The following is a 27,225-nucleotide window of genomic DNA, read 5'->3' on the forward strand; positions in this document are numbered from 1 at the left end:
CCCTCAAAAGACCCCTTTTAAGTGCTTGAAAAAGCATATCATGTGGACTTTTTTTAAAGTCCCTACCGGGATGGGGTATGGGTTGAACACTTTTTCAGAAATTAGGGGCGCAATTTTCGCGCTTACCCCGGGCGCCGTTTTCCCTAGATACGCCACTGGTCATGATCATGGAAGAGAGTCAGAGGAAATGTCAATTTCTATTCAGAGTTCTCAGACTCAAAGTCAAACAGATAAACAGGTTCACGAGTACCATTATCGGAGTGTCTCTGTAAAGCTCGCCTCGTGTTCGCCTCGTGTTCGTACACCTCACTTCCATTGCCACAACTGTGAGGTGCATTTCCACAACAATTAAGCCAATGACATTATATTGGAACTTGTACATGAGTTGGTGTTTAGTCTTCACTTCACTTCACTGTTCATCTTGAATTTGGTCGACGTTTGACTTCTGAGGCTGAGCTTTATAAAGGTAGGAAGTGAAAAATAACTCATAGACCCGTTTTATAAAACAAATGATGCACAGGATTATTTCGTGGCGTTAGTGAATTCACTAACGCACTCTATCATGTGCATCATTTGTATATGTGACCCTGCACCTCAAAACAAACAAAAAGTCGCCAGACATGAATTTGTAGTTAAGACCATATTCTGAAAGAGCAGACTTTAAGCTTTAAAATGATGTAGAACTCAAATCAAATGGACTCTCCTAACCACCTATCTAAATAGTGGAAAGAAAGCACAAACTCAGGAAAAGTGTGAACTGAGAAAAGAGGCTCTGAAGTACAGTGTCTATTCAAGCGCTTAATCTTTACCAAACCGTGCTGGCTGTGCGATGAATGGGACAAAAAAGAAGAAGTAAACCACCAGAGTAACAACAATGAAGGAATTATCAGATTAAACTGAAATTAAGCATGCCTCATTAACACATTTTGTCCATAATTAATTCCAACTTTCAAAGCAGTAGCGTTATCCTTTCAAAAGTTATTAGAGTTGAAAGTGAAGAGTGTGGACGAAGTTTTTCAGAAATGAAAAAGAGGTTCTAAATACACACCTAATCACACTATTCTACCAAAAATGTTCGAGACAAACTGCTAAAAAAACCACATTTTCCTGCCTGTTTTATGATACCAAATTTTAGCATAATGTAAAAGAAGACCCTCTCTTTCAGAAAATATGAAAAAGTCAAGTTCGGCTAGGTTGACCCACTTCACTTATTTTCAGTCCTCACGCAAAATCAATGTGTGCGACTTTATGTTCGTTTTGAGGTGCACGGTCACATATTATAAAATGGGTTCCAGAATGTAGCCAATTGGAAGCGCTGAAATGAGTCACGTGTGCGTGCATTAATTTCTTAGTAAATGCACGGCCGGGGCCTGACGTACGTCACAATGTTTACACTAGCAGTGCGCACTCAATCAGTTGTTACAAGTGCGTCACGCGCTACTATACGCGCTGTCAATCCTGTAAACAACTTCTAGTTCGGGCTGCCACAACAGCCGGCGGCCTTTCTTGTGCATAACACGTGGCGTACGTATACTCTTATACATACGTACAGTACTTATGTGCGGGATTTCCGAGTGCGACGTGCGTAAATGTTTGGGACGAACATCTTCGGACATCTTGACTTTTGAGCGAGTGCTACATGTAGCTGACTGGTATTGACCCACAAAGGTACGTGAATAATGCTGTTAGTTTTCGACCCATTTTATAAAACAAATGATGCACAGGATTATTTCGTGGCGTTAGTGAAGGTGCGGCGCGCTCGAGAGTATTGACAATGGTGCGATATGCACGAGGCGCAGCCGAGTGCATGTCGCACCATTGTCAATACTCTCGAGCGCGCCGCACCTTCACTAACACACTCTATCCTGTGCATCATTTGTATAATAATGCACACACTTGGACATGCAGGGCCCTTCTCTGTGGAATTCTTTACCAGATACTAGTTACAATTCTGCCACTAAGAAACTCAAAAGACACCTGTTAAATGATTAGATCTTATACTATAGAATACACGTAATCATAGTATGTGTTTCCCCCCTGTGAGCTTAATCACTGATGCAAGATTTGCAGATTTCAGTATTTTCACAACGCATTCTTTTGTTTATGTTTTTGCATTGTTATCCTCTGTCTCACGTCGCAACTGCTAAACAATATTGTTCGCTTTCTCTATGTCGGGAACAACCTCTTGGTCTCTGTTGTAGTCCCCTCCACATTTGTACATGTTGTAATTTTATCTAAAGATATCACGATATTTTGTATATATTATACTCTGATAGTTATGATGTCCACTATGTGTTATACCCTGTATATTTATGAGATGTCCACTATGTGGAATATGAATGAATAAATTTCATTTCTTTTCATTTCATTTCATTTCAATTACCAATTATGTATTCAAAGCGTGTACACTCGGTTTCTGTGTTCATTCTTTCTTTTTTTACAATTTTTTTCCATGAAACGGAATAATGTTCAAATTCAGGTTCAAGGACTTCTGATTTTGCGGGAAACGAGACCGACAACCACTAGTCATTCAGCCCACTAGGACACTGAAAAAAAGGTCCATGAGTAAAACAGCCCACGAGTCATACAGCCCATGAGTTGGACACTAGGCAAATAAGGTCCATGAGCTCGACACTAGGTAAAAACAGCCCACGAGTTCGACTTTACATCACGGGGCTTAATGTGTCGGTCTCGTGGGTTTTGTTTGCTTAGTGTCGAACTCATGGGCTGTATGACTCGTGGCCTGTAAAACTCATGGGCTGTATGACTCATTTATTGTACTAGGTGTTTCAAAAAACATTTTCCACTTTTTATTCTTAATAATTTAAAAACTATATATCAGATAACACTGTCATTGATATGAGTGATAGCTGAATAATGTACAATTTTGTTGAAGATGGTTTAAATATGAAAGCATGGATCAGTTTCTTGAAATCCATGATTGATTTCACAGTTAGGTTCCAGATTTTGCTCTATTTTCAACCCTCTGTACAAAATTCCACTATCACAACTAGTCTTTATTCTGTCGTTAAAATGGTGACAGGAAGCAAAGAAAATCAATTAGAGTATACACTTGTGTATATGGAGCCTTAGATGAATCTACTGTGAAACAAATCGCCCCAATGAAATATGCTGCTGAACTCTTTACCAAAAATGATCTCTTTTTATCGAAAAAGCGACAAATTTGTCAGACTATTAGTAGACAGTTGTATTAAAATGAAGAACTTTAGGTCATTTATGCTTATTTATATCCCAAATTTAGTGATATGTGAAGCAAAATTTGAAAATGATTGCCAGCTGGAATGAAATGTGGTGTTTGCAAGCACATGGAAACATGTGCTTACTTTTTCCATGTGCATGCATTTTACCCTTTACCGTTCATGTATTCAGACTAGCAGTGCCCAGGGCAATCCACATGAATTATTGATTAAGCATTCATGTGCCTGGGAGCGCAAGACTGACGCCTAGTCAACAGGTGGTTCAGGCATGTCCATTGTTCAGGGCCATTGTAAGCACACACTCACATACACATCATTGGTTCCTCTGCAAAGTTCAATTTTTGTACAGAGGGTTAAAATTTGACCAAAATCGGAAACCTTACTTCAAAATCAATCTTATAGATATAATGAAACTAATTTATGCTTTCACATTCAAATTACCTTCAACAAAATTATACACTATTCAGCTATTACTCATATCAATAACAGTTTTATCGAATGAATAGTTTTTGAATTATTAACGATCAAAAGTGGGAAATGTTTTTCGAAACACCTAGTATGACTCGAGGGCTGTATGATTCGTGGGTGTCGAACTCGTAATGTGCATCCGATTTTGCACGTCCTCGCTTATACCGCAGAAAATAGGGCCTACGTCCCTCTTAAAGTTTGGTTTCTCCTTTTGTTCCTTGCGTATGGCTTTGAGTAGTGTCTGATATTGAAGGTTTTGCGATTAATGTCTTTGCGCTACACCTTGTAAGTTAATCTTAATCATATTTCTTTTTCTTTTTATAGATTTAAGGTATTTTTCTTGAACTGCTAGTTGTTTTCATTTCTTTACTGTGCCCATTCTTTAGCTGATAGAAATGATTTTTCTCAGTTATCAGGAAACTCTTTAAACTGACACGTTGCCTGAGCGTGGTGGTACTGTACAATGCAGTAGAAATTGATTAGCACATGATGGACACACGCATCACAATTTTATCGCTGAAATCATCAAATTGGTTTGCAAACTTCCTAGCAGAGAGAGAGAAAAAACAAACAAATGAAGTATTTAGCCAGAGTGCTTCAGTTATAACAAAGAAGTGCGATACTATAAATGTTTTGTAATACCTTGATATACTGTATTTCAAATTTATCTTGTACCAGTGTCATCATTGATAATCATTATTAAAATAGCAGTAAAATTAACGGTAACGTTGACAATTATAATGACAATGACAAAAGCAATCCCATTCAAACGGGTGATACTAGTAGGCCCTACCATGTGTTACAAGTACTTATAGGGCTTACTTAACTGTTACTTGCAAGCACAATCACCTGACCTTCACACGTTAATGAAATATCTATTTTCCTCACCTCACCTTATTTCAAACTACTTCAAAAGGTTATCATGGAACACAAGGATTTCGAAGGAGCCGAAGATATTGACCCGGTGTTACGAGATGACACCACACCTGAATTCATTGTTTTGAAAGACAGCCCTGAAACCACGACGATCTTAATCTTGGATACATCAGGTTCAATGATTCTATTTCCGGAGAGACTAGAACTTCTGAGACAGGTATGGCTGACGTCTACTACGAAATATACATAGGCCTATACGAGTCAGAACAATCCATCAGTCGAACTTTTCGCCCTTCAACGCTCCATTCCATATCTCGCGAAGTTAAAGGTGCGAACCTCCGTGTAAAGGTCCCACACATACTGGAAAATGGTGACTGACGATTTTAATCCGTACTTGGATATAAACCATGAATAATAGGGGTTATTGACTCAGCAATCGTACAGAAGATGGGAAGTCACAGTATGTAAATCAGCATGAATGCCCGGCACGTGAATAACAAACTGCCTTATTGATGGTTCATTGTCACTTTTGACGAATGCTTATATAGTTTTATGTCCCTTAAACACGGACGGGGGGGGGGGGGGGAGGCGCATTACATAAAAGAATGAATCGATTATAGGACTGCAAACCTGCAGGTCAATGTAATGTATCTTTCTCACATATGTATTGTAATCATCATTGTTTTTTCTATTGCCAGTCGTCCTCATACCTCATCAGAAATGTGCTTCCTGATGGATCTAGAGTAGGTATAGTCAGGTTTGCTCTAACCGCCACGGTGTTGAAGCCCATTACTGTGATTGACTCTACCGAAACCAGAACATCTCTCGAGAATGCTCTCCCTTCCATAGCGTCAGGTGGCACCAATATTGGAGCAGGTGAGCTATACGTGTCTAGCACTACTGAAATTTCTCATTCTTTAATTCAAAATAATCATGAATCGATCTGTTCTCGAGGCAAAATCTCGAGCTGTAATTACGCAAGGACTACACCTTTTAGAAGACAACACTGTACCTGCAACTTGCAGATCATTCGCTGTTCTTCGTATTGAGCACAGCGCTGGCAACAGTTTATACATTATTCTAACCATACTTATATTACATGATCATAAGTTAATATTTGTTTTCATAAGATTTTCACAGACAAGTCATAATAGGCCTACAGACTTTGCAGATCGTGTCCTCAGTCAAGGGAAAGTGGTAGACGCACTTTACCTGAAAATGAGATGGATGTACTTTACTTCGCATTTATTGAACGTCAAAGAGCAAAGGCAACGATAACTCGTACCCCACAAACTGGACAAAAGGGAGCAGGACCCTTAACTTGCTTGCATCTCGTTTCTCACCTTGGTGGGTAGCAGCGAATGGAAATTATGACAAATAAAATGATTGTAGCGTTATAATAATACTGCACTGCGTGGGTAGGAGCGCACACGCTTGCCAAATCCCACAATAACTTCCTTTGTTTTATCCATCGTTAACAAGTCAATATAGATTTCATGGAGTTACTTTAAAAATTCCATAAATGCTATGTGAGCAATCTTAAACAGTTTATGTTTATGATAAATGATAAAAATGTATCAGCATATATGCCCAAGAAAATGTGTACAGTTCGACTATATTCCCAAAATACTAGATGTAAGTAGCAAATAAACCAGCCAGTTCCAGAAATGTCCCATCGATTGTGAATGTGAATTCGATTCATTCTCCGATTAAGGCGTGGATTTTTACAATTCCATTTCGTGCTGAAATTGCACCAAGTGCAGAAAATGGAAACTCGAGTCTTCGGCAATAAGAAACACGAAGTTTTGTACCGTAATGTAACTGATATAGCATCCAAAAGAGAAATAGCAGTTGATATGCTGCATATTTTTTGTTTATCTTAAATATGGATATGTATATCATTTCTGCCAATTGACAATCTCAAAAGAAAATGTGACTGCAAGCTGATAACATTGTAACTTCACATGTTTTAAAGGGATACTCGAAGCAACTGATCTCCTAGAAGACGACGTGCCCTCTAGACGAAGGTTCTTTTTGATTACGGACGGTGAACAGACCGGTGCTGTCACTATTGCACACGCCATGGATGAGGTAATAAAAGTTTACGTCCAAAACAGTGATTTCCTATTATAATTTGTCACTGATTTGATCCAAGATCTGATAAGCAACAAGTGCAACATTACTAGATTTCAAAACCTCGGACTTTAACTTGAGCTTGGCTCTTAACTTCCCCTGCTAGGTTGCAGCGTCGACGATGTCCTGCCTGCAGTAGCGGGTCGGCGCTCTTTATACGACTGTTGTCTGGAAAATGAATCATAGCATATTATTCAACCATATGAACAGGAAATAATTTTCCTGCAGTTACATACTTGAATTTAGTAACCTCTCTTCACAATAAATGACATGATAGGCTAATCATTAACTTGGTAAACCTTACACTTTAAGAATTGTCCTGGGTACGCATTAGTTTCACAATGCAATTGAAAGTCGGATCTATATAGGCCAAAATCCATACATTATACTTTGAATGACACAACCTAAAAATGCATATGTAGAAAGATATTTATTCATTAATTTATTGAAACATATTTATACAAGATAAAAAACGATCAGCTAAAAGCTCTCTTAATACATCGAAGTCCTGTTTAAAAACAATGCATTTTCCTGTACAGGGGATACTGTAAAATAGATAGCATAAAAAAACAACACCAAAGAATAAGAATCATATTCCAACAGATTTAGAACAAAAAGGACTGCCGGACTGGGATACCAAAAAAAAATGAATAAAAAATATTAAAAAGAAATTGTCATGAACTCACTATTGTGGTCGGCGATTCATCTGTAACAGGGATAAGATATAGAGGAAAATATTTACGGCCCTGATCACACCTGGCGCCGACTATTCTTTGACCGCTGAAATCAGTTGTCTGCCATTTCTTGTCACAGGTCGTAAAAGGTTTTTTTTTTTTTTTTTTTTTTTTTTTAACTTCGGAACATGGTTGTCGGTAGTCGGCAATCGGTTTCTGATAGAAGATGTTCAGAGGTTTGTTGCTGCATAGAAAAACCTTTTGCCGACCAAAGTGGTCGGCAACAGGGTGGTTATTGGTCATGAAATGGTCACCAACCGCGGTCTCCGAATTGACGTGAATATGGTCTGCAACCAGTTGCAAAAAAAAAAAATTGCTGAACACCTACAGACTGGTCGCCTATCCTTTGCAAGGAAGTAGCCAACCTAATTACATGTATAACAATATTATGGTACTGAAACCCTTTTTCTAGAGTGCCTACGTTTAATCCTGCAATTATTTTGCCGAGCCCCAAACAAAAATCAGCAACCGATTGACCGCCAATGTTCGGTGGTATTCATAGGTAGCCCACCATTGGGGACAGTTTGCAACCTTTCTGCAAAAAGTCACATCATTATTCCCCGCAAAACGTGAATTAGCAAAACGCTCATCGCTAATTGGTGAGGAACTAGTCGCCGATCAAGACTTTTGGGATTTGGTCGTCCATTGCTTGTTGATGGTCACCAGAAATTTGTGGCTGCTGGAGATCTGCGACGAGTCTTTGCACATTTTGTGGCCATGTCCTAAAGTGATGAATTCGCAAGTTTAAAGGCCTTGCTCTCCCTTTAGTCAAAAAATAAAAGTTATATGAAGTTTACACGTGATTCTGAAAAGATTAAAAACATGCGATACACTGAACTTGATTGATTCATGTCAGACTAGCTCGAGCTCTTGGACGAATTGGAAGTGCATGCGAAATCAGAAACGCAAGCTATTTTGACGTGGTGACGGTAAAGTCGATATCTTGATCTATGTCCAGGTTCTGGCTGCCAACGTGCGAGTGTGCACTGTTGCTGTTGGTCCAAATGCGGATGCAGATTTGGAAGAGTTGGCAATAGCGACAAATGGGAAACACTTCTCTCACTTGGATAGCTCCAGTGGCATCCTCCTGTCTTTTATTGAATGCGCGTCAGATACCGGAGGTAAGTTCTGATATTTAGCAACGTTGGTACTCAAGCACAAGTTTAATCACAATTAATTTTCATTATACCTAATTATTGATTTCCAAATCCTCATTCCATTTTCAGGTTGACCTCAAAATTCTAAGTCTTGTGCCCTGCTTGTTGTGTGTCCCTCTACTGCACTAACATATATACATCCTCGTCAATCTTTATGAAACCGAGTTTATATGTACACATAATTATATATATATATATATAGTGTGTGTGTGTGTTTGTGTGTTGATATATAAGAGTAAACGACTAACCAGTGCCAACTGTTTGACGACCCAAACCTGTCCAGGAAAACCGCTATCATGATGCATGCATAGTTTCGGTGTTTACCTCTTGATGCTCTGTTATCAATCCCAAATCTTTCATTAAAATTGATATTTTGGGTAAAGTATAAGTACAGTTCAGGATGATTATACACTATTATAATACTCTGTCTTTTGAGGTTCATAGTCTGTCTCATGAAACTTGAAACTTGAAATATTTTAGGATTGTCTGAGATTCCTTGATGTTTAAAGGTGTGTTCTTATACATTTTTGATTTAGCTGAATTCCCATATGAGGAGTGAAATCCCCCGTAAGCTCAAGAAAAAAGGTGAAAGTGTCTATTCCCCACACCTCCTCGAGGCAAGGTGTACCCTTTTGTAGCGACCTTCTGTTTAATGAAGAGAGCCCAGCCTAGTGGGCGTCGCTCTCGGCTAAGTTCGCTTCGCTCGCCCATTATAGCCATCCTGCAGCGATCGAGGGCCTTTACTAGGCAAGGTCAGGGAGGTGAGGTTCACCTCCCTGGCAAGGTGTAGGGGTGATGGTGATAAATATACTTTCAGCTATAGTCAGTGTACCATATGTCTTCTTCTTATACAATACAATGACAACAAAGTTTTACTTAAAGGGAGGTAGTCCTGAGGATTTTCACTGTATGATAATTAAGAAGAGTAAAAAATAGAACCTTTCACCATACACGTGGAAAGCAAACACTGTCTTTGTACGAGATTTGAAAAAAAAATAATTCCTGCAAGCGATCGTGTAAGAGCCTGCCAAAAGATGCAACGTCATTGATGCCCTACTCTCAAGTTGACAGCCGTGCCTCAGAAAACCAGTTTAAGTGTTCAAAATGATCATATCTGATTTTTTTATGAAATGTGACAATATGTGGTTTTATTATTTCAAACAAAATATTTCAAGCTTATTTATATATACAATTAATATAAAAATAAATAGTAAACATGTATTCATGAATAACTAGGGAGCGTATGCATGACGAGCAGAACACGGCTGGGAAGAGTTGTGCCTCGGTGACGTCTGACTCTCCGCCAAGACTTGCTCATTAGCGTATTCATCATGCAGATTCACACTTTTTCAATCAAAATTTACGAGCTTATTTGATGATTTGAAAGTTTGTTTTTGGTGAAAGTAGTTCATTGGAGGTACCAACAACAACATAGTTATTTTTTTTTTTTGAAATTCGTGAGGACTGCCTCACTTTAAGGAAGCAACACTATATCAATGATTCCGTGCATGACACGAGCTTTAGATTTGCAGCGCGGACGTTTGAGACAACGCTTGAGCTGGACGTTCTCAATCTTCTTCCCTGCGTCGTGCGTCTCAAGACCGGTGAATCGGGGCAAAATCGTGTAGTGCGCGGCGGGCTTAGGACCCCGTTTACAGTGCGGGGCCGGGCTCGGCCGCGGCTCGGCCGCGGCCGTGCCCGGCCTCAATTGTGCGGCCGAGCCCCGCAATTTTGTCCGTTTACACTGCTGGGCTCGGCCGCGCTTTTAATTAAAACCTTTCAATATTTTGTCGTAGTGGCGCTCTGCTTGTAAGCAAACCCAATTTGGTATTGTCTGGTTTTCAGACCCTTTGCCAACTGAATACCGCGGCGACGAATTCGCCGTTCGGGCAAAGGCCTTTGTCGAAGGAAAAAATCCTTTGCAGGACAAAACCACCTTAAACTATACTAGTTTTCGACGTTGAGGGGGTTAATATCCTGATTAGTGAAATAGTACAGGCAGAGGGTTTGGAAGCCAGACTAAAATTGGCCGCGCATTTGGCCCAGTTTGCGTTTACACTGAGAAAAGGCCGGGCTCGGCCGCGGCTCGGCCGCGGCCGAGACCACCTCCAGAGCGAGGCCAAATGCGAGGCCAATTTTGGCCTCGCATTTGGCCTTTTGCGCGTTTACACTGAAGCGGGGCTGGGCCAGGCCGCGGCTCGGCCGCGGCCGAGCCTCACTCTGTAAACGGGGTCTTAGATTACGCCAGGGAGGTGAGCTCACCTCCCTGATTAAACTGAGACGCAACGTATAAAAAAGAAAATGGCGCCCCCATTGATCGGTGCATCAAGTAGCTCTCTACGTCGTGAACTGAGCGGACGTAAAAATAGCCCTGAACGCATAGTGAAAACTCAGGCGCGCGAGCTATAAATAGATCGCGTCTGATACGCGATTCTGCGCATGCTCAGACCATTTTTTTTTTCCTCTGAACGTCCCCGACGTGAAAATTTATATCTACGTATTCACTTTATGTCCATCAAGCTACACCGACAGCAGTTACGACGAGCTCCGAGTTCGTGGGAATCCCTGGTGGAGAGAGCCACAAAACAGTGTCGTATGTGGAGCCTGCTCTGACTGGCGGATTAACAGCTGTTGTAAGCTCTACTACCGGAGAATTGAATCCCGACGACGTGATCCTCACCAGTCCGTCAGGAGTAATGTATAACAGCTCTTCGGATGTCATCACAGCAAATCCATCCTTCACACAAATTCAGTTTGACATCCAAGAAGAGGACACAACAGTAAGGAATTATCCAGACAATATCAATGACTCAAGAAAACTTATTCCTGTGATATTGAATCATTTTCCAACTGCGATGTACACGAAGCCACTCTTTCGGACTGTCCCGAAATTGACAGAAGAGGGACGGAAAAATATAAAATTGTCAATTTCGTATTAAGTTGGCTCCGAACTTGGTCAATAGCCAATTAAGAGCCGGAGTGATTACGATGCCTATAAAAGGCCACACGATGACACCCGGACCATACTAGAAGCTTACATGAAGATGTGAATCTTTAAGATGAAGCTTTGCAAGGTTTTCCTGCTATTTTTGGCCTGCAAAAGATTTTGCCTCCCAATACAAAGCTGCTGCCGAAGCCGAGAAAACTTAAGTCAAACGATGACTTAAGGTACCCTCACGAATATCAGGAAGCCTGTAATTATGATCAGATTCGAATGTGAAAGTTTCCTTTATTGTGTGCCCATCTTTGCTCAATTTCCGGACAGTGACGCCCCCATTCTCTTGTACACATACCTCACACATGAACACATTTGCATAAGTTGTATACCTATGTCTCTGAATATTTATGTGATATGCAAATACAACACATCAACCTCTTGTCTCTTATCGACTTTTTGTCATATGACTTTACAACATATTACAACTTAAAATCTTTTCCTGCAATTTTGGGTTTGTCGAGCCTTCTTCGTGGAGTCTTTGGGAATAGTGAAAGTTTGTTAATTGTATATAATGTCAGTGTTACATTTTCAAGATTTGTATCGTCATCACGTAGAGGGGAGTAATAACAAGCAATATTATGTAGATTAAGTTAATGCAGCGTTGTCAGTAGAACTTAATTTTATAAGTTAATTTAATAAGTTAATATTTTAATAAGTTAATATTTTAATAATAATAATTTAATAATAATAATTTAATAAGTTAATTTTGAGGAAAATCGGGCATTCCATTCAAAAGTTACGAATTATTAAAGTTTCGGTGCCAATCGCGCTGGAGGAGACGACAACAGGAATTCGCGACGTCATCACAGGACAGTGATATCCAGAAAACCACTATAGCATAACGAAAGAGCACTTAATTTAAATCTTTCAGATAGCATGCAGGGGGACTAATACTACCTTGAACATATATCAGTACCAAATCGGGGGATTGACTGGAATGTGTTTCCTACAACAAGAATAAAACCCTTAACATTCTCATCTCAATAAACTTCTTGGCACCTTCTCTAATATCACGATTTTATTTGCAAATTAGAATAGTATCAGCTGTTAAGATGGTCTCACTTTCTTTTGAGCCTGGTGAGATCAAAACAGATCACGGATCGTTGTTACTGGTATCATAATTGTCCATTATGCTTCATCAATCGAGTACTGTGACAAATTCTTTTGAATATGTTCCACTCAATTTCAAATTATTGAACTTACTTTCATAACTGTAGTCCGGACAGTGGGAATTGGAAGTTACTAACGACGACGAAAACACCAGGGATTTCAGCGTGATCTTCCAGCCGAAAGTTCTAGAGGGTGCCACCCCCATTGAAGTCACCAGCGCGTGGGCATTACCGTTTGTCTCACCGCCAGAGAAGCAGATTCTCTACGTGATGGTGTTCAGAGGTACGACTGAAGCATATGCAATGTTTCAGTGATGTTGATAATCATAGTTTATTCTTACAAGGAGGATGACATAATATCAACCTGAAAAAAAAGCAATGCAAATGCTAAAGATCTGTCAATCGGCCTAAATATCTAGAGCTACAGTTTGAACGTACGGTGCTTTTATCGTTTCGAACCAAATGGTGCGAGATGAAACGAATGCTAGAGGAAGTATTCACAGGGAGAGAATGGACATGCGATCGTGAGAAATAATTTCGGTAAAATAAACTTCAGAAGCAAATAAGTGAGAAAATGTTAAACACAACAATATTCCTCTATAAAATCTACGTTTAAAGATAAGCAGCTCCCATGCAATATATCATGATCATCTCTGAACTGAGGCGATAAACGCAGTCTCTGTAAGTTATGATATTCGTAATGGGTTCGTGAAATCAAGTAGCAACCATTATAATGCTAGCTTTGCCAATCGAACTCCGTTACGCGGCGATATACAGAGACATTACTTTTCATTTATTCATTTTTTTTTTTTGCGTAACAAACACCAACTATTCAGCCATCTTGTCACATGGAAAACAAAAGACAAAACTGGCAGTTTACAAACTCATGTACTAATAGAGTGAATTGCACAACTTGACCTGAATAGGGAGCTTTCGATTTGCGAAGTAGGCCTGTCTCCTCTCTCCCTGCGTCCTGCTGCAAAGTAGCCTTATGTTCGTGCCGTAGATTCGCGAAAACGGAACTTATGCAAAGTAAAATGGCACCCCTCAATATTGTATTCCATCAAGTAGTTCTCTGCGTCTTGAATTTGAGCGGACGCTAAAATGGCCCAGAACCGACGTGAAGAGTCAGACGACCCGAGATCGATTTTGATAAGCGGTTTTGCGCATGCGCAGATCAGTTTTTTTTTTCTCACAACGTCCCCATCAAAAAACAATCCTTATTATTACCTATACGAGGTAGTTTTGCGAGGCAATTACAGTTGGTATTTTGCAGGGTCGTGGAGTTCAGCGGGCGACATTAGAGCATATCACGAGCATCCTGGTTTTTACATATTCAGTGGACTCCCATTGTAACGAAATCCTCGGGACCGGCAGTTTTATTTCGTTATATCGGAATTTTGTTATAACCGAGCAAATAAACAATAGAAATACATAGAGTGGATGACATTGCAGCCCAAATTTTTACTTCGTTAGAACCAGAATTTTGTTATAACCGTGTTCGTTATAACGGGAGTGCACTACAAAACAGGGAGGTGGGAAGAGAAGGAGTGGAATCTAACCTCCCTGCTTTACATGTAAACATTCCGATCGACCACGGAGAGAAAACATTCAAGGAGGTCGCTGCGTGTCGATTACACGCACCGCAGAAGAACGCCGATAAATCAACTCATACAAGGTCGACCACTTCCAGCGGCACTAGTCCATTTGTGCTCAATAACTGCACAGTGACCATCAGTTATTACAACTCTCCAAATTGAAACAGAAGCAAAAAAAAGTGTAAAAGCGTTCAGATGTTTGAAGTTCGCCTGTAACAACTACATATGTATCTTTGAAGTTGGAGTTGAATAACATACATTGATGAACAATTTGTCAATTATGGGGATTATAGGGGATAGGTAATAATTATGATATTGACTGGCCTTGAGGGAAATACCAGATAGATATTCTTTCAGTTTGGGCAATATTTTCTGATATCTCCCTCGAGGCCAGTCAATGTTATATAAATATTTCCATTTAATACAGCGTATTATCACACATGGCTTTATGGTTTGTCCCATGAAGGTTCGGCACCTGTCATTGAAGCTGACGTCACAGCAATTGTCACCCTTAACTCTTTGGCCGGTGGCGTCGGGAAAACAGTCCTGCGACCCTTAGATAACGGCGCCGAGCCCGATTCTAGAATGAATGACGGGACCTACTCCGCGTACTTCACTGACTTTAGCGGATCGGGGCGTTACGGCGTCGAGGTTTGTGTGCGCACGCATTATAATGTTAATCGAAGACAAGTGTCTTGGAGATCTCAAAGAGATATAATTTCATTTATTAGCTATTGGAAAGCCTAACACAAAAAAGGGGCATTTTAAAAACGTCACCCCTTCGAGTTCATAACATTATGAAGAAGCATCAAAAAGAATTAAGATAACGGTCTCTACATTGAAGATTCTGCCTTCGACCCAAGCGGCCCAAGTTCGATACCCGAGTCTCACTGAGCAATATGTCAGCTGAATGGTGTGTGTAATCATACCGTCCTCTCTAGCAAGAGGCAAAACACTCTTCCCCTCGGATAGGATATAAAATGGAGGTCGCGTGTGTGCTTATCGTAACTGCCACATATTCTCTTCACAGATTGAAGTCGAGGCTAAAGACGGCACACGGGTCTTGGTAGGGGTGACAACCGGAGCACCGGCACCTGCAAATCCCGCCGTTGGCGGCGTCTATCAACCACTGGAAATCTTGTACGAGCAGACTGGAAATTTCAACAGAGAAACGATTGGCGGTAGCTTTGAGTGCCGGAACGCAACCACGTGTGACGCAGGTATGATTCTATTCTCCAATACTCATATGGAGAGAAACTCAGGTGTCCACAGTGTTATGGGCCCGAGGAAAAGAAGGTGGCAAATCAACACGTCACACGTATCATCAATGACACGAAACAGATCCCCACGAGACTTTCTTTGAGTAACAGCAACTGAACTTTATTCTTGCCCTCGAGCGCCATGTCTGTCCGAAAATCCTCTCTGATTTTCTGCTCCACGTGGGCTCAACATGTTACTCTAATTTACATAAATACATATTCATGCCAACAGTCTCAACTGAAGTCTGAGGTTTGAAAACTGACCCTAATTATTCAATAAAGGGGACACCTCGTCTTTCGCAATCAAGGCTAGATCATGTTCTCTTCATCATCGGCACTATTCAGTCGGAAAACTGTCTCCTAGAATTTATATAAAGAGATTTATCCGAAGAAAAAAATAATAGTACGGTTATAACTCATACTAAATTATAAGTAGAATTAAACTCGGATTTCACAGAAAGTGGAAAAATGTAAACTCCTGTACTTTTATAACTTTTATAGATGCGGTCGATCTCTACCCGCCAGCACGAATTGTTGACCTCTCAGGAACCCATGTTGACCCAGTGACGCAGACGGTCAACTTGACTTTCACTGCTCCTGGAGATGACCTCTCAGTTGGAAATGGTATGGACATCGGCAAATCTGCTTAGGTTTTACTTCAAGTTTCTTGTCCTTTGGAGCCACATATGATATTCAAGATTTACCAGTTCATATAAAGTATTATCAATCGCATGGTTTAGCGAAATAAACGTAGGTTGGTTAAACATAATCACGTAATAGCTTAGAGTGTTGTTTTTTTTTCTTTGGTGCCGCCATCACAGGATGAGAAGAATATGTCTGTTTTAATTAGTGACGTCACTACAGAACAAAGAAAACGGTCGAATAACGATGCTGCCCTACTTTGGCAAAAGGAAGCAAGTGACATTTTTTTAAATATATATATTGAAATTTTTATTGATTTGGCATATTTGAGGCATATCTGAATTCACTCAGTTCACATGTGCATTGGGGAAAATATCTCCTTAAGTTGCTACGAGCATACCGATCAGCTTGTATATTGATACTCTCTTTGCAGTTTCGCATTATGAAATAAGGTATTCCACAAATTTCACGGACCTGCGTCAGAACTTTGAAGAGAGTCCAACAGTGCCCGATGACTGGTTTGTCTTCGGTGACGTATTCGCGCCCTCTCCGGCTGGTCATGTGGAACTCTTCGTTATCCGTGTCAATCAAACGGGTAATGAAACTTACTTTCACTGGTCAAATGTTTACTTGTGTACCTTCATCATTGTTTGTCTGTCCTCAGGTGAGCATACACATGCATATGAAAGTGCGTTTTAACTTGCATATGGAAATATGCACATATTTATGATCGTTGTAAGTGCATAATTGGCTGTACAGGCTTATATCTTTCATCTGCCCTATAGATATACATGTATGCCTCCTTCGAGGTCGTTTTCATTTTTCAATCGATTTTTTTCTTCTTTTCAACAAATTTTATTTCCAATCCACAAAATATGTCGTACTAAATGGAAAAGTGAGGTACACAGCAAGACAGATACCACTGACGGAATAATCCTTAAAATCGTGCAATAAAAAGTAGATAAGTAGTCATATGAAGTAAAAAAATGTGGAAACAAAACACTTCGATAATGTTGGGAATACTCAAAAATTAATCTACTGGCCTACGTGAAAAAGAAAAAGAAATGCGTAGATTCGTGTGTTGCGTAAAGGCTGGAGAACTGTGTGTAAGCGAATCTACTTTGCGGCCGCGCTACGCAGTCAATCACGTGAAAGCACGACTCTTTACATACCAAGCAGAAACTTTCCTAGTGATGGGAGTTAAAAACCGATGCTTACATCCGGGGACAAATTAAATCATTCCTGCTATTCTATGTGTTCGTTGACAGGTATGTAGAAATAAGTCAGATCTCTATGAGATACTGCCTCCAAACTTGCCATGAATGTCAACCGATAAACCTGAATATTTCTTCTCAGCCCTGTAATATCTTTAACACAATAATACAATACGTCGGGTTGACTGGGTGACTTGTTGCGGAGGGTGGAGGGGGGGGGGGGTGATCCATGGGTTCATTGACTTGACGTCGATGCTAGACCATAGTGTACTTACATTGATTTCTCATTGCAATTTTGATTTAAGTTTCAAACTTTATTCTTAAAATCTCTAAAGATTCTCTCTCTTCCTCTCTCTCTCTCTCTCTCTCCCTCTCTCTTTACCAACCGCGGGTTTTGCCGGTATTCAGTGGTAAAATTTACGAGAAACTTTGCTGTTCATGTCACTCTCATTACCGAAATCGTGATATTGTTCTCAGTTCAGTTATAAAGTTTACGTTTATTTTCTAAAGTTAATGTTAGAACCGATAAATTCAGAGCTGGTTTATTGCCGTTTTGATTCTATGTTGCTCTGCGTAAGGCAGATAGTTACGGTCGATTATTACTCTTCAATACTTTTTTTTTTCTTTCTTGTGTTTTTGTGTGTCTATGCTCTGCAGTCCTGCAGATCATGTCAGTAATTTTGTTTCAGTCACTCCTCCTAATGGTCAGTTACAGCACGTCACGCACCGATGCACCTCATCGTATACATCCCGTGTATACGGTGTGCACTGCACTTCCCGTTGCACCATACTTCATGATAGGCCATTACTGCGTAATGTCACTCATTGTAAATGGATTTTGATTTTGGAATAGATGACCAACAGCTAGTCAACCACACAAGCCAGTATTTCACTATCAATGAATTCAACAGTCAGTTTTTTTTCAATAAGGCAAATCAGATTTGTGCTAATTTCAGTTTAATTCACCTTAATTCAAGAAGTTTAACTAAAAATTTCGATACGTTTGAATTATTTTTAAGTTCCCTCAATGATTTTCCATTCTCCGTTATAGGAGTCACCGAAACATGGTTGCACACCAATTCCCCGGACCTATTTGGCATTGAAAATTATAATTTTATTCGTAATGACAGAAAACATGGCATAGGAGGTGGGGTTGCCATGTACGTTAATAATCATATTAGATTTAAAATTCGAACTGATTTGGGTATTCAGGGAGCAGAAAGTTTATTTATTGAAATCTTAAATGATAATGAGAAAAATATTATAGTTGGTACTATTTACCGTCCTCCACAAAATGACGTTCAATCTTTTATTGACAACTTCGACCAATGTGTTAACGAAATTTTTGGAGAAAGAAAATCCATTTTTTTGATGGGAGATTACAATATAGATTTATTACAACCTACCCATTTCCATGACATATTACTTTCCAATTCACTGCATCCCCACATCAATAAACCTACCAGAATAAATAACACCACCAACAGTAAAACATTAATAGATAATATACTGTCTAATGTTATAACTGAAACCTGTATCAACGGTATCCTTTATTCAGATATATCTGATCATTTACCGATTTTTATGATTAATGATAAATCTGTAATAACTTCAATACGTCGCCAACCCAAACAATATTTGAAAATGTATCGAAATGAAACGCCACAAAATATTGAGTCATTGAATCAAGATTTCAATTCAATTCAATTCAATTCAATCATAGTTTATTTCCAATCAACGAAAATCAAAAACATAGTACAATGTATACATGTCATTAACTGATATTGTTCAAACGCTTGCAAAAGATTCATGTAATATACGAGACAAATTATAGAACAACATATATGTACAATAATAAAGAGGAACACTGTACAAATACTACGTGGGCGAGCGGAAAGTAAATTCGATCATGGAAAATAGTGATCCACTAAAAAGCAAAGCTTGTCGGACGTGGATCGCTAGATAAATAATGAGTGAATGATATACTATTCTATAACAATATACATGTAGTTATTTTGAGATACACAGGTCGGGAAAAAAAATATAAAATACCAATGCTATAGTGCCCGGACACTGTTCATTGAACCACATGTACCGGGAAAATAAGACAAGGACAATACATTCGTACACACATTCAATTACCCACACGCATATACACTGTTGGACGCGAGACAGTACCGAGAGGAGAGAAGACGGTAACAATACAAGTCTACGAAGAACAATAGACAGGAAAGGAAAAGGAGAGAAGAAAGAAGAGAGGTCTGCACACAGAACACGCCAAGTGCTGCGACATCAGGACAGGTGAAAGCTCAAGCATAAATTATAGCAATTTAAATTATCTAAGATTATAAGTAGAAAGTAAATGTTTTCTGAGTTTATATTTAAATGTGACAAATTTGGGGGAATCTTTTAAACTATTATCTAAATTATTCCAAAGTCTGGGTCCAGTATAAAGAAATGTATTTTGGGCATGTGCGGTTCTCATTAACGGAAGATGGAATTCGTCGGATCGTCGCGTGGGATAGTTATGAACATGACTGTTTCGATGGAATAAATCGTGGAATATTTTAGGTAAAAAGGTACTGTTGTAATTAAACATAAACTGACCAAGTTGAAACACATACAAATCATTTACTTTTAATATTTTATGGTCAGAAAACAAAGCATCTGTATGTTCTCGGGTATGTAAATTAAAAACAATTCTAAGCGCTTTCTTTTGCAATAAAAGAAGTTTATCAAGTAACATCTGGTATGTATTACCCCAAGCAAGAATCCCGTAGTTTAAATAAGGGAGTATCAAACTAGAATAAAGAGTTAATAATGCAGATGAAGGAAGATAATATTTTAATCTATTCATTACGCCAATGTTACGTGAAATAATTTTACATATGTTATCAATATGATTCCTCCATGAAAGCTTGTTATCAACGCAAACACCAAGAAATTTAAAAGAAGAAACTTCTTCTAAGGGAGTAGTATCAAATGTTATATTGCCTGGGAGGCTATCTAAAGAATTACTAAAAAGCATAACTTTTGTTTTTTGAATATTTAATGACAATTTGTTTGCGTATATCCATTGTATGACCTTTATCAATTCTTCATTGACTGTTCTTATTAAGATATTTGGGTCAGGGTGGGAAAAAAAAAGATTAGAGTCATCCGCGAATAATATGAATGATAGTTTCTCCGAGGATCTATGAAAATCATTAATATAAATAATGAATAACAATGGGCCTAATAAGCTCCCTTGTGGAACACCACATGCAATTGTTTTACTTTGAGAGTCAAAGCCGTTGACATGTACAAATTGGGATCTTTCTGATAGGTAACTCGTGAACCACTCCAAGGCCTTTCCACGTATTCCATAATGAGACAGTTTGGCGAGAAGTATTCCGTGGTTAATCGTGTCAAAGGCCTTGGAGAAGTCCAAGAAGATACCTATTGTGTGTGAACGTGTGTCGAGTGCGTGTGTGACTTTGTCGATGAGGGCAAGTAGTGCGTGTGTTGTGCTGTGATTTTCCCTGAATCCAAATTGAAAGATTTATTCGAAGAACAATGGAATGACGTCTTTGAACTCCAAGATGTTAATTCTTCCTACGAAATTTTTTTACAAAAACTATTAGATTATTATGATAAACATATTCCTTTAACTCCCAAAGTAAATGGAAGGAAAAGAGCCCGGCAACCGTGGATTACTCAAGGTCTTATACATTCCATTCTTACTCGAAACCGTCTTTATAAAATATCTCTGAGGAAACCTACTCCTGAAAACGTGAAAAGGTATAAAACATATAGAAATAGATTAACTTCTTTGATTCGAGTTTCACGTAAATCATATATTTCAAATAAACTCGAATCTAATAAGGATGATAAAAATGCTCTTTGGCGGATTGTTAATGAAATACTCAAAAAGAAACCTACGGAATGTCCTGATAGCATTACCCATAATGATAAAGTTATTACTAATTTTGATCAAATTGCAAATATTTTTAACAATTTTTTTGTTAATGTTGGTCCTTCTTTAGCTGCATCTATTCCCATAAATGATATCAAAAATTATAAAGATTACTTACCTGAAAGTAATCAAAACTCATTGTTTTTTACTCCAATAAATGAATCAGAAATTATTGATATTGTTCGATCTCTGAAATGTAGTAATTCCTGTGGGCCTGACAAATTAAGGGTGAATTTTTTGAAAAAAATAATCTACCCCTTAGCAGCCCCTCTCACCCATATATTTAATTTATCCTTACTTAACGGTGAGTTTCCAGACTCTTTTAAAATCGCCAAAGTTATCCCCATTTATAAAAGAGAAGATCCATCACTGGTGAAAAATTATAGACCCATCTCATTGTTACCTGCAATATCGAAAATTTTAGAAAAATTAGTTTATAAGCGTCTCTCCTCGTTTATGATTGAAAATGAAATATTAAATGTGAATCAGTTTGGCTTTAGGAAAGGATTTTCTACCGATTATGCTATAATTAAATCTGTTGATAATATTATTGATGCGCTTATTAAAAAGGAGCACATAATTGGAGTTTTTATGGATCTTAGTAAAGCATTCGACACTATTGATCATGACATTTTATTTGAAAAATTACATAATTATGGTGTGAGAGGGATTACTTTGTCATGGTTTAGAAGTTATCTAAGTCATCGAAAACAATATGTTGCATTTAAATCCAGTCATTCGTTTCATTTGAACGTGTCATGTGGTGTCCCTCAGGGATCTATCCTCGGGCCTCTACTTTTTTTGATTTATATTAATGATATCATTAATTCCTCTCCTCGTTTAAACTTCATTTTATTTGCAGACGACACCAATGTTTTTTATTCCCACAAGGATATTGTAACATTGGTGGATACATTTAACATGGAATTAAGTAATATTTCGAAATGGTTTAGAAGTAATAAGCTTTCATTGAATATTGATAAAACATGTTTTATACATTTTCATACGCTTCAATCTCAACCCACCCTTCCTCAAAGTATTTCTATTGATGATATAAACATTGCTGAGAAACATTCAACCAAGTTCCTAGGAGTGACCCTAGATAACAATCTAACTTGGAATACTCATGTTCAGAATATTATAACAGCAATATCTAAGGCAACTGGTGTGTTAAGGAGAATAAAATACTTAATTAATGATCAAACTTTAATGATGTTATATAACACTTTATTTCTACCATATGTAATGTACTGTAATATTGTATGGGGCAACTGTAGCAAAACCAAATTGAACACAATTTTTCTTCTTCAGAAGAAGGCTCTTCGTATATGCACACATTCAAATTTTTTGGCTCACACTGATCCCATATTTTATCGCCTAAAAACCCTAAAGGCCCATGATATACATTCATATTTAACTGCTATATTTATGTACAAACACATTCGAAATTTATTACCATTTTTCCATAATGCCCTAGTTACTAATGATCATATTCACTCATACCCTACCCGTCGTTCCCATGATTTTCATTTAAGTAATCCAAAGCTTTTACTTGCTCAAAAGTCGATTAGACATCACGGTCCGGATACATGGAACACTCTTCCCGAAGAGTTGAAACAGTGTGCCTCCTTGTTTTCATTCAAAGCAAACTTAAAGAAGCATATTTTATCACAGTATACTTCAAATACGAATTAAGTCCGAATAATTTATATGACTTATGTTGGTCTCCCGATAGTAGCAACATCGTAAGTCATTCCCTCTTCCAGCAAACCAATTTTATCATTCCAAATCCCAGCCTATCTGCCCCTGTGCACTCTCAAGCACTCGCACGCACATTCACCACCTTCACACATCAGAGTTTATTTTCCCCTGCTATCCTCGCAGCAGAATTTGTATTGTTTACCAATTTACCTATACCTACCTTTTCCTCGGGCCGGCCATCTTTTCAAGCAATGCTTACAATGGCGGCCCTCTGCATTATCATTTCCAAAATATAATATTGTTATTGTAATCCCAGCTGCATAGACATGCATACTGTAATATCATTAATTTCCTTTTATATCATTGTTTATGCAAGTCAAATGACTCTGTTTCAAATATACTTTGTATATTTCCCATGTTCACGATTATTCAGTTTATGTACAATGTATATTGATTTGCAGAAAATAAAGTATCTATCAAACAAAACAATAAGCAATGAATAGTTACTTTCTAACATCATTTTTGATAATTCCAGTGTGTTTTAACCTTTTAAACATGTTGCTTTGTTTATGATAACCAGGGTCGATCACGTACACGTTTGCAGTGGTCGCGTTCGACGACGCAGGGAATCGGAACGAGCGATCAAATCTCGTTGTGTCTTCCGGATCGCTTCTTATCCCATCACCCGGAGAAGGCTTCTCGGTGTATATCATCGCTGGAGTTGTTGCAGGTCTCGTTTTGATAATAATACTGACCGCAGCAGCTATCACTTGCAGACATTGGCGAAGGTGCGGAAGTGCCATTGTAAATAGATATGGAGTGCGAAATCCGGCATACGTCGTATAACTTTCTCCGCTTACAGCACTGTGATATTTATATTCCAGTATAGGTGGAGAGACCTACTCAGATCGTACCCTTTCTCTATCTTGTCCCTGAAAAAGGAACGCAATAACGTAAACAGAAATGGCTTTTGCAACAATTCGTACGCGGCGAATCACACTGTTGACAAAGAATCCATGAACCCATTGCGTGCTGTTGTGCAAAGATACAAGAGGCACATATTATATTTATACTTATATACTTACATATATTTATCGTACTCAAGATGTAAAATTCCTAGGTCGTTTCTCAAAGTTTTCATTGAGATCTTAGAATTCGCATCTTAGATGCCACATACAGTAGACGAGGACAGTATAAAGGACTAAACGGGCTATATATAATCTCGGATACCTTACAGTTCAGATATACAAAGCATAACTGTTATATAAGTAATATTTTGACATGACAACAGTATAATAGTGTAGAGTTTATAATGTGTCTCTGTTTTGTTGCATCATAATACGTATAATGGGTAAACATACTTTCATATAGTAGTTATACACATTTAGATACACGCTTATGAGTAATCAAATGAGAAATATATGTCCATATCATATTCAAAATGTCTCAAATATATAATTACGATTGAAATCCTTGAAGACCTGATATGCGTCGATATTTATCACCCATTATTTGACAATCTGATGGAAAAGCAGTAATAGATCGACAGGTATTCAAAGTGTGTTGAAGTCAAACCACTATTCAGTGAAAGTATATATTATTGAAATCAAGAGAATATCAATGAAAGGGGTGAAGGTTGAGTTATGAGTTTTCTTCAATTTGTCTATAGGGCCTGTATTCTTTTCAGAACAAAAAGAAGGAAAAAAACAAACAAACATAGAAACACTGATATACTGCATGACAGTCGGACACGTTATACATGTATTTGAATAAAATGTACGCATTTGACATGCGTACATTGCTCCATCTTCACGTTATCTTCCAATAAATTTGCTGAATGTTATTCATCTATGACGTTTCCGTAATAGAGTGAAAACATTCTATTTGACATACCCGTCGTATGTATCGTGTGTACAAGCAGAAGCACCTCGTGAAATCTAGATTCCCTGTGGTTAACGTATGTAAAACATTTTTATTCCCCATTACTTCCTGTATATACATTATACATCCTTTTCTCTTTCACTGCTAGTATGTCTCTATCCAATCTGATATGGCAAAGATGTTACCTTCAAACTCTGGAAATTTAATTTCTATAGTTGTACCAATTTACATACAAATGACGTTATAATATGCAACGGTTTTGCTCTTCGATGTAGCACGCAGTCGATGTCTGTACCTTTGTGTTAGTAATACTGTATACCAAACAGAGTTGCATACGTGACTTTCGTGACTGTAGGAACATGGGGAGCGGCTGTTTAGTCGCCAAATTAGAAGGCAAGGCGATTTACAATAAGAAGAGTTAAGTCTGATATAACACAAGATGATTTATTGATATCAGATAAAGATGGAGTTTTAGGGGTTTCAAAGTTGCACATGCCTTTGAAAAGTAGAGGATTAGTCACGTATCCTACGTAATTATTCATGAGGTTATGGTATTATCATTCACTTTTTCCCCTGATTTATACTACACCAATCAACATTCATTTTTTAGATAATACAGAAACCATTGTCCATATTTTCGAGTAGTTATCATTTTATCAATACAAGTGTTGCCTTCAATCCAAGGGGAGTGGAGAGTTAAATTTTTCAATTAATTTAAAAAACTGAAAATTAACACAGTGGAAGCACCCTTGCAACAGATGTTGACCCGTTTTTGTAAAGCTAAATTGGGACATACTTTGGGCTTACGACTATGTGTACAGCATTGTGTCCTGCTCTTGGTCGGATTTGATTTCTTTTGATACATTAATATGTAAACAACATAGTAACGTAGTATACTTTCGATCTGTAATATAACCCGAAATAAGATACCTCAGGGGGCATTTCATGAAGCATTTTGTCTGACAACTTGTCGGACAAATTTGCTCTCAGCCAATATCATGCAAGGATTTCAGTAGCTTTTAACAGTTTGTCGGACAAAATATCCGACGAAACGCTTCATGAAATGCCCCCCTGAAACATAATAATGTTGTCTTCCTGGACAGATGTGGAGATGGTAGATTCCAGGTAGCCCGAAACAATGAAGATTGTTGCTTCAGATCAGAAATATGATATGTTATAATACAGCCATATTATCACACGATTATGACTGTAATCCTCCAGGGGAGGAGTGGAAAGAAAAAAAAATATGAATTAAGATTTCCCAAACCTAGAATTGAATATTTGAAGAACTCATTTAAATACAGATATGCTAAGGAATATAATGACCTTCCAATGGATACAAAGATTTCACCCAGTGTTTATTCATTTAAATCAAAAATAAGTATGTTTTAAGGTCACTGCCCCTTCAATTTATTTTTTGTTGTTGATGAGAAAGAGCTATATCAATTAATCATTTGAATTAGCGCAGGTTATTATAAGTTATGTTTTATTATTTTTTCTCCTTTTCTTTCCCTTGTATCCTTTTCTTTTGTTACTTGCTTGAATCAGCTGTAATATGCGATGTTGTTGTTGTTTTTGTTGTTGTTGTTTTTTCTCAATCTATGTGCTTCATAATTATGTTCGTATTCTACCTCTATGTTCTGGACCCAATGGAAGACCAATGACATCGCTGAATATTGGCCATCCAGCCGTTATTGTTTTTATACGGAAAATAAAATCAATCAATCAATCACTCCAATAGAATAAAACATCTCCTTTGGATTTTATGTAGTTAAATTTTAAAGTTTATTTCCCATATAAAAAAAAGACACTGCATAAAAAGTACAGCATTTATGTTAACACCCTAGAATCATAACTAGAATACAATACGAAACATTATTTCACGAAATGATGACATCATAGATATCTGGCACAAGAAAGCGCAGGAGATGTATGGGACATAAGGAAAGCCAGCGCCATAAACGATAAAGGTAATCTTTTTTTTTAACTGGCCTAGTTACATTTTGCAACAATCATAAACAAATGCAAACAAACTAAAGAGGTACCAAAACAACAACAAACAATACATGAAGAACAGCAGGCTTTCCGAAATTCACACATATTCTTAACCTATGTAATGTAAATCCTATAAAATGATACATGTATACGCCCTTTATTTACCGTATGTCCTCAAAAAATTACAACGGTACCTTGTGCAATGATAATCTTAAAAGTAGCGAATCAATACAAATACAACTTTGGCACTCTTTTGTAAACACGTTTGTAAACACTCTTTTGTAAAC

At 38.1% G+C, this 27,225-nt stretch overlaps 1 protein-coding gene across 1 annotated transcript in view; it reads left to right on the forward strand.

The window, feature by feature from the left end:
• The window catches only part of LOC139725378 (calcium-activated chloride channel regulator 1-like), a 37,503-nt gene extending 11,431 nt beyond the window's left edge, over positions 1–26,072 (forward strand). The window contains exons 6-17 of the mRNA XM_071636462.1: positions 4,603–4,779; positions 5,261–5,438; positions 6,538–6,653; positions 8,388–8,550; positions 11,107–11,366; positions 12,802–12,976; positions 14,758–14,942; positions 15,322–15,511; positions 16,052–16,174; positions 16,626–16,787; positions 23,643–23,792; positions 26,047–26,072. Of these exons, the coding sequence (XP_071492563.1) occupies positions 4,603–4,779; positions 5,261–5,438; positions 6,538–6,653; positions 8,388–8,550; positions 11,107–11,366; positions 12,802–12,976; positions 14,758–14,942; positions 15,322–15,511; positions 16,052–16,174; positions 16,626–16,787; positions 23,643–23,792; positions 26,047–26,072 (1,905 nt within the window). The remainder of the gene's footprint in view (positions 1–4,602; positions 4,780–5,260; positions 5,439–6,537; positions 6,654–8,387; positions 8,551–11,106; positions 11,367–12,801; positions 12,977–14,757; positions 14,943–15,321; positions 15,512–16,051; positions 16,175–16,625; positions 16,788–23,642; positions 23,793–26,046) is intronic.
• Positions 26,073–27,225: the final 1,153 nt, after the last annotated feature.

Source organism: Diadema antillarum, unplaced genomic scaffold (genome assembly GCF_040938485.1).
Source record: "Diadema antillarum isolate AM-2024a unplaced genomic scaffold, OU_Dant_1.0 seq00000035_RagTag, whole genome shotgun sequence".
NCBI classification, from domain to species: Eukaryota; Metazoa; Echinodermata; class Echinoidea; order Diadematoida; family Diadematidae; genus Diadema; species Diadema antillarum.